At 57.7% G+C, this 8,684-nt stretch overlaps 1 protein-coding gene across 1 annotated transcript; it reads right to left on the bottom strand.

Moving 5' to 3' along the window:
- Positions 1-1,325: 1,325 nt before the first annotated feature.
- On the bottom strand, positions 1,326-2,865 carry HOXD3 (homeobox D3; the record flags this gene model as incomplete). The annotated part of the gene is made up of 2 exons (XM_079539400.1): positions 1,326-2,074; positions 2,373-2,865. 2 exons carry the CDS (start codon positions 2,863-2,865, stop codon positions 1,326-1,328), a joined length of 1,242 nt encoding a protein of 413 aa, XP_079395526.1.
- Between the last annotated feature and the right edge of the window lie 5,819 nt (positions 2,866-8,684).

Here is an 8,684-nt window from a genome sequence, read left to right as displayed (position 1 = left end):
GGCGATGTGTGCCATCGGGAGGAGACCTCAGTGCCTTAAACAGGAGTATCTCTGTGAGCCCAGTGAGGGGTTCAACACAACTGCGTAACTAAAGAGGAGGAAACTCGAGGTTTCAGAGCATCTTTCCCTTTTCTCCTTTCTTTTATTTTCCTTCCTGTCTTATATTTTTCCCATTCTCCTCATGCATTCGTTTTCCCACTCGTGGCAGAGACAGCCGGGACCATCCTGGCCAGGAGCCCCAGACCCGGCTGCACGTTTCTGATTGTCAATTTTCTTTCAAAGTTTATTTTTATTTTTTAATGATAAAAAACAAGACGAAAACCTCGGGCTTCCAAAGATGTCTACAAAATTGATTTATGGTTAGTATAAAGACAACAGTATAAATAACAAAGGAGGCGGCAGCTGCTGCACGGATTGCTATGGAGACCCTAATGAAATTAGCGCTATCAGAGGGTGTGGGGTTTTTTTTCCTTTTTTTTTTTTTTTTTTTTCCGCTAAGCTTCTAATTTCTTTCCTATTTCAGATAGCCAGAATGCAATTAAAAAAAAAAAAATAGAAAAAGTAAACAGCCCACCGAAAGAAGGTGTGCTCTTGTACCCGGTCAATAAATAGGCGCGATGCTCCGCGGGCAGGGCCGGCTCTGCACCCACCGCGGGGCCGGCCCGGCGAAATAAATACCCGAGAAATAATTCCCTTTTCTTCTTTCTTCGTGAAGTGTAACGGCTCCTTGCGTGACGCCGCGGTTTGTTTCACCCTATTAATGACTTACGACTCGCTGTCTTAATTAATCCTTACACAAACTACGAACACCAGCCACGGTTACGACTGCTCACCACTACGCTCCCAACGGCTCGGGCCGGGCGTGCTGACGGGCGGGGCGGCCCTGCGTCGGGCTCCCGAGTGTCGGCGAAGAAACTCTACCAATAGCCACATAAATACATTAAGACGAGGATAAATAATCAGTGATACAAAAATGTCTCGCTTTCAAATAATAAATAGGTATCGTTTAGTCCGATGCGATCCTTACGTTACGGAGGAATTCATAAATTAACTTGTCGGAAATAAGCTGGGCGCTCACAGCTGCTCTAACACACCTCAGCGCGACGCGCTGCTACCTCTACGTGATCCCTACGACTTACCTCGGGCACACCGCTACCAGCTACCAGTCCCCGGGTCGCGGCGTATTGCACTGCCGTGCTCCGAGCGGCTCGGAGCAGCAAAGGGGCGGCCCCGGGGGGCACGCACCCGCCCCGTCGGCCCCGTCCCGTCGGAGGAGTGAGGTAATAGAGGCGAGCCCGCTCCGCTCGCCGCCGCCGGCCCGGCCGCTACAGGTGCGTGAGCTTGGGGGCCTCCTGCAGCCGTCCCTGAGACGCGTGGTGCGAGGAGAGGTCCGTGTAGGTGGGGTGGGGGTCGCAAGGTCCGTGGTGGTGGCCGCCGGGGATCTGCGCGGCGCAGCTGTAGTCCACGCTGGCGGAGGAGGGATGCTGCAGGTGGCCCAGGTTGAAGACGGGCCCCGAGGCCGGCATCGAGTCCACGAAGTTGCCCCCGACGTAGACGGGACTGCCCTGCAGGCCGGGGTTGCCGAAGCCGCTGCCGCTCTGCAGGGGGTGCGGCTCGTACTCCGCGCCCGCGTAGCGCTTCTGCTGCGGCAGGCAGCCGCCCAGCGGCGCCGTGTAGGCGGCCAGCCCGTACATGCTCTGCTGCGCCTTGGCGAACGGCGTGGGCGACGGCGCGTCGTAACCCAGGCCACCGACGGCGGGCAGCTGCCCCGAGTAGCCGGCGTGGGCCGCGCTGCTCAGCGGGGGGCTGCGCTCCGGGGACTGGCCCGCGGGGGAGTGCATGATGCCTTTGGCTTTCTGGTCCTTTTTGTACTTCATGCGGCGGTTCTGGAACCAGATCTTGATCTGCCGCTCGGTCAGGTTCAGCAGATTGGCCATCTCCACGCGGCGCGGCCGGCACAGGTAGCGGTTGAAGTGGAACTCCTTCTCCAGCTCCACCAGCTGCGCGCTGGTGTAGGCGGTGCGCACCCGCTTGGAGGCCGGCCCGGGGGGGCTCTTGTCCTCGCAGCTCTCTCCTGCGGGAAGAGGCACGGAGAGCCGTTGGTCCCCCATGAAAGCCCCCGGGGTCCCCGGGAGCCCTCCGCCCCTCCCGCTCCGCGTGGGACCGAGGACGGCCGCCCACACCTCTCCCCCCCCGCACCCTTCCCTTCCTTCGCCGCCTCTTTCGGGGCCCTCGGCCTGTGAAGGCTCCGTCGGGGCCGCGCCCGAGAAGACGGGACGGGATTCCCCGGGCCGCCCCCTGCAGCCGGGCTGGGGGCCTGGGATGCGGGAGAAGGCCGTGGGAAGGACATCGGGCCACGGGGCGGAGGCTACCTGAGGGGGGGCAGGTGGTTTTCTGCTTGGAGTTCTGCCGGGACTCCTTCATCCAAGGAAATATCTGCTTGCTGAGGGTGGCGGAGGCCGAGCCGGAGGCGTTGGGCCCCCCCTTGGCTTTTTTCGGGGGGGGCGCGCTGGAGGGATTGGGCGGGGAGGACGGCGGCAGAGCCGGGGGCTGCTGCTCGCCGATGCCGGGGGGCTGGCTGCCCCCGGGGCCGCCCCCGGCCGTTCGCATGCAGCTGCCGCCCAGCTCGGGGCCCTTGGGGGCCGGGCCGCGGCCGGGCGCGGAGCTTTGCACGGAGCAGGCGGAGCCGGGGTACTCGCCGTCCAGGCCGGCCGCACCGTAGGGCTGCTGGGCCGCGCCGTAGGGGTAGGCATCGGCTTTGCCGTACGTGTAGCCCCCGAAGAGCCCCGCGTTGTCGTAGTAGGCGGTTTTCTGCATCTTGCTCTCTGCGATCGCCAAGGCCCGCGGCCCCTGCTCAAAGATCATTGACCGCCGCCCTGCGCCTCACGTCGTCGGCCCGGGCCACTCGCCGCCGCGGGAGCCACCTGGGGAGGGGGACAGCGGGGACACAAGAGACAGTTTCAGTGCGAGGCCGCGAGGGGCCGTGAGGGACACCGGGGAGAGAGAAGGGACACTGGGGGTGGAGTAAGGAGCGTCGGGGAAGGAGCGGGGGACACCGGGGAAGGAGCCACCCGAGAACGATGGCGCTGTGGAGGAGCAGGCACACATGACGGGGTCCAGAGGTCACTTTCTCGAGGCCTCTGGGGACAGACCACGCTCGGGGCCCGGCGGCGGGTGGGTGCCGTCTCCGGAGACTCCCGGGCCCGCACCGGCAGGAACCCCACGGCCGCCTGGCGCCACGCGTGCGCATGGCCGCGCGGGGCTGACATGATGGATGGAGCCGCGCTGCAGCCGGCCGAAGGCAGACAAACCCCGTCCCCTTTGTAAACCCGGCCTTCCTTCTTGCCCGGATTCCTCCGGAGTTAAAGGATAACCGACGCCATTCACTAACTTCTCTTTGCACCATAAAGGATGTCGCAGGTCAGCTCCCCTATTTTAATGCCGTGATGAATTAAAATCCTTCACCCGACGTTTCTCGTCCCTTTCATTCGTCCTCAGCAGAAAGAACCCGAGACACTGAGGATTATTTTTAGGGGATGGTTTTCACTATAGACGCTGGGGACCTCTTTTAAGGGCCTGCGAACTCTCCCCACTCCTTTCCCCGCCCCCCGATCGGGCTGTTCGGGCTGAAAATGGACGGAGTGAACCCCCCGCGTAGGGCTGTTGGAGCATTTGGGACAGGGTGACACTTTTCCCCCGGCTGCAACGCGGGACTTCTGCTCTTTTATTGCAAGACAGAAACTCGCCCGCCGTTTTGTTACGGCAAAAAATTTCTTAATTCTTAATTTTTCTTAATTTTTCTCGTTGGGTTGGATTCTTCTCTAACATTTTCAGTAATTTTAAGGACTAAGACACTTCGGCTGACTGCACAGTAACTCAGTGTGTCTTAGGAGTTTGTTGTATTTCTACAGGGTTTGAGCCTATTAACACACCAGAGAAAAGTAGCTAGAAAAATTAGAGCAATATCTGATAATTATCATTTTTCCTGCCCATACTCATGCAGCATCGCAATAGCACCTCTCTTTCCCCTTTGGCAATTGGTACCACCATCCTGACGATGAACCTTCCTAAAATTCCACGCCGGCCACGGCCATGCCGGGGGACTGCAGCCCGGCTGGCCCGCCGCCACCCTGTTCTTCCCAAACAAAGCCTGGGATTATCGGGGGGCCGGGAGGGATGGGGAAAGAGCCCTTTTCCTCTCCTGGAGAATGTTGGTGAAAGAGCATCTAAGGAAACGAGGGGTGGCAATTCAGATGATTTCTAATAAACTGTGATGATCTTGACGGGTCTCTCAAGTATTTTTGTGCAAAATAACTCCGTCGCCCGTTTCTCCCTTCCAGCATCTACGTTTTAGGGAGCTGAGGACAGAGGACTCCCGGTAGCACGGCGCTGCCTTAAGTGTATGCTTTCATGTGCCTCGAAAAATAGAGCTCCCAAAAGGATGGGCAGAATCTTAAGAAAGAATATTGCTGTTAAGCTGTTAAAAGCCTTATTTCTTTTCTGAAATACCAACTGCTTGTGAACTCTGCTTGAACCTACAAAGGAGGCTATGGGCCATAAATCACATGGACAATGCTCAACTGTTCGGTGGCTCATCTTTAGATCTTAAAAAGAGAGAGAGGGAGAGAAGGAGGAAGAGGGAGACCTTACAGGTTTTGATTTTCCACGAGTGCAGGGCCCAGGGTGATGTTTTTGTAGCCGACACCAAAGCGAGGGCCCGACACTTGGTTCGGCCAGAAACAGCCTCCAGGAAAAAAAGTGACATCCAAATGGCGAGGCTGAGCCGTGGGAGGTGGGCTCGGAGGGTAGGGAGCCGCGGAGTATCCACGGCTGTGCCTCGCATTTCCCTTCCTCCTACCCACAAAGGTTAACCTCATCTGAACCGCCGGGCACGGCGCACCATAATGGGGCTCTTTGTCCCAACGCCGGTTCCAGCGTCTTCGGGGCTCCCGGTCCCCCGCTGCGCACCCGCAGAGCCCCGCGCGAGGACGCGCGCCCACCCCACGCGTGTGCGCGGCCGGAGCCGTGGTGCCAGCGCTCCCATATTAAGCAGTTCCCTGCTAAAACTTCCCCCGCACTTAATTCCGCTTAGGATCAATATCTCATATGATACGGAATAAATAAAAGGCGGTGAGAGCGGCCAGCGGAGCGGTTATTAAAGCAGCCGGAGCTCTCAGGGTGCATATCAATGCACCTGTCATTGTGGTTTGTAGCAAAATTTATGACTGCGAGTGCTGTGGCAGTAAACGCTCCGGCCAGGAATGAAAAGGAAAACACTTCCCAAGCCCCAGCACTTTCAGAAGTGCAAAGCAGCCTGCGCGTAGGAGGGAGCCCGGCTAAAGAATTCCCCACTCGGCACATTTCCCGGCCGCCGGCCCGGAGGGAGCCCCGTATATAAGGGACGCGCCCGAGCCGGCAGCGGCCCGGCCCGCGGGCAGGAGCCCCGGGGACGGCTGCGGGACGGAACGGGACGGGGCGCGGGGCCGTTCGGACAGAGTCGGGGCTGTGCTGAGCCGGGACGGGGCACCTGCTGAGTGGGACCGCGGGCAGGGCACTGCGGCCTCAGAGAGCGGGCACGGACTCCCCCTCCCCGGGGCGCCCCCCGCTTCCCTGGCCGGGCTCGGCTCGCCCATCCTGCTTGCGGTGGGGCCTGCCCGACGCTGCCATAGCTTTGGCCTGCGGAGCAGCGGCTGCGGCACGGGCCGCCCGTTCCCCGCAGCCTCGCTCCTACCGAGGGGCTGCCGCGGCAGGGGAGTGGGAGACGGATGGAAAAGGAAATTTAGAGAACTCACCACACTTTTGTTTTTTCTTGAATTTTGACTTTAACTGTGTGTGTAGGATCTTCAGGTTCCTTTGGATAATCCTTGGGTGCGGACCTGCAACAGAAGTGAGAACTCTCAGCGGAAGCTGTTTTGTTTTGGACTTTCTTCCTTAGGACTTTGTTAATAAACGCACGTCTCGTCTGCAGCCCCTCACCGCGTCTCTAAGTCCACGTCAGATCTTTTACCAGACAAAGGGCAGACGCTTCTCTTCATTTATTAATAACGCTTTGAGAGAGGCGGGGAGCAAAAAAGAAAAAAAAAAAAAAAAAAAAAACGAAATACCCTCGGACTTCCACCGCCTCCACCGCGGCAAGGAAGAAGGGAGCGGGGGAACTCGGCCCGGTTCGGGCAGCGTGGGGATGGGACCGGGACCGGGAGGGGACAGGGACGGGGACGGGAGGGGAGAGGCCCCGAGCCAAGGCTCCCGCCGCTCCCCGAGGCGCCCTCCTGCTCAGGGGAGCTCCGCGAGAGCAGAACTACCGCGAGTCCTTCCCTCTGCCCCTCGCTCCCCATCCACCGGCCGAGACAGAGACAGAGAAGCGAAGAAACCCCAACGCTGAAAACACGCCGCAAACGTTTGTTGCTCGAAAGACACATTTTGCTTCTGGTTGTGTAAGGTGTCGAGTCGGGACTTTAAGAACTTCAGAGTGCCAGAAATCCCCCACAAAGAAGCCCGGGTCATTATAAAGACGATATCTCGCAGCCATAAGCCTTTGAAATGACCTTTGGCTCGGATAGCAATAACTCACCCCTTAATGAACAACCAACGGAAGCGCCTCCAATAGCTCACAACACAACAGACCCTACAACTTTCCTCCGCGTCTCCCCAATCCCAGCCCAAACCCGGTAGGATGCGGCGTTACCCCTTCGAATCACCTTAATTTATGCTGGCAAACCGGAGTTGGGGAAGTGGAGCTTCACGATTACACCCGGTGCTCTCTCAGGTTCTTGGCCCAGGCCTGTCCCGGGAACGTCTTATATAATATATGCACGTGGGCGTACGTCAACTTTAAGTGCTTTATTTTTTTAAGCAGAGTTCATTAGAAATAGCACTTCGCGGCCTGCGCGAGGAGCGCGTAAGTGGGGCTGCGCAGAGAGCGCACAGCGAGCCCGCTGGTGATGAGCACGGTAAGTTTTCATTTTGTGACTAATTAATTATCGACTTCTCTTCCTTTTCCGAAGCAGCCTCAGAAGCCGCTCTGGACGCGCGTTCCTCGGCCAGGGGCCGCCAACCCCGCACCCTGCAGAGCCCCGGCGCTCTGCAGAGCAGAGGGAACCGGGTGCTGCTCTCCCGCAGCCGCTGCGGAGTTGCCGGAGCTCCGAAGGGGAAATCTTTACGATTATTCAGGCGTGGGCCCAATATCGGTATTATTGAAATTTTAGGTGAAGTTGTAAGTGAGTGCTTCCATCGAGCCAAATGAAATGCTGCTCGCAGTAATTGGATTCAGCTGACTAACTTGGCAGGCCAGCAGCTCGGAGGCATACAGCTAAGAAAAATGTTCGCTGCCTTTAACTTCTCATCGAGCAGAGAAACGCGCAGCAGAAAGACACACACACGCACGCACACATACACACACACACACGCACACAAAAGCCAACAAAAAACAACTTCTTTCTTCCCTTTCCTCTCCTCACTGTCCGTACGCAGCCCTACCCCAATATGATGCGGGGCTCTGCGCAGAGTACCCTCAAACACAGCCTGGGAGCTCCGCTCAGGCCACGGGTCGGGGCCGGGGGAAACCGGCTCCGGGTGGGGGAAGGCAGCCGGGCTGCTGGGAGCTGAGGCCGTTCCCAGCGCTTCTGAGCGGCCGCAGCCCTCGGGCACTCCCAGGCAGGCACCGTCCTGCTGCTCCCACCGCCCGAAAGCACCGGGACGGCTTCCCAGAGGATAAATGTCACCGCGAGCTGCAGCGGCAGAAGCCGGGGGCGGGGGCGGCCAGGTAATAGCAAGACTAAAACAACTGGGAGGAAAGGGGGGTTGCAGCCACTGAGCGACAGAAATGTGGGGGGGAAAGGCATGAGAACGCACCTGGCAGGAAGATTTCAGAAACCCAACGGAGGGGCTGTGTTAACAGACGAGCCTGTTTGAGATCGCACGTTACGAATCAGCATGCCCCCCCCCCCCCCCCGCCACGGCAACGAGTATCCTGGTGCTCCATCTTACTTTGCAACGGGAGCATCCAGGAAAGTTGTCTCTCCCCCTTTTCTTTGTTATTTGCAATTCCCTCCCTGAAACCACCGAAAAATGGAGATGGGAGAAGGATAAAGCTTTTCTCCCAGCTCTTGGGAAGGAGTTCGCCTTTTATTTAAGCGGCATAATAAAAGATAGAGCTTAAAGCCTCCAAGGAGGTGGATGTTACTCCACGCGTTATGGGCAGAGATTACAAACAAACACCGGGCGGTCTCCGAATAAAGGTGGTAATGCAGTCCCTGTGGGTAAAGGTCCCGTTTTGCCATGCAGTTCCTTACCTGTGTGCCAATTTATCATAACCTGGGCTCCTCACTTTTCAGGATCTGCTCTCTCGCAGTTCTTAGAATACATCCTTCCCCCTTTGTCTGCAGACAGCACTGTCCTAAACCTGATCCTGCGGTTTTACGGACATTTCCACACCAGAATTCCCGATAGAATGAGAACAAGCACGGGCTCAGCTACCAATAAAAGAGAGCGAGTGGAAATCGGAATTTGGTGGGGTTAAAAAAAAAAAAAAAATCAACACACGGCCCTTCAGCCATCAGCCTCCCGGAATCAAAGGCAGCAATTGGCCGCCTCTCGTTTTGTTTTGTTTTTAAATCGTGAGGCCATTGATGAATTTTGGGGACGAGCAGGAGAAAACCCTTTATAACCAGAAATATGGGCACTGC

The sequence above is a fragment of the Tetrao urogallus genome (genome assembly GCF_951394365.1).
Source record: "Tetrao urogallus genome assembly, chromosome: 8".
NCBI lineage: Eukaryota > Metazoa > Chordata > Aves > Galliformes > Phasianidae > Tetrao > Tetrao urogallus.
The sequence above is the reverse complement of the archived record's forward strand: the minus strand, read 5'-3'. Positions and strand labels throughout refer to the sequence as shown.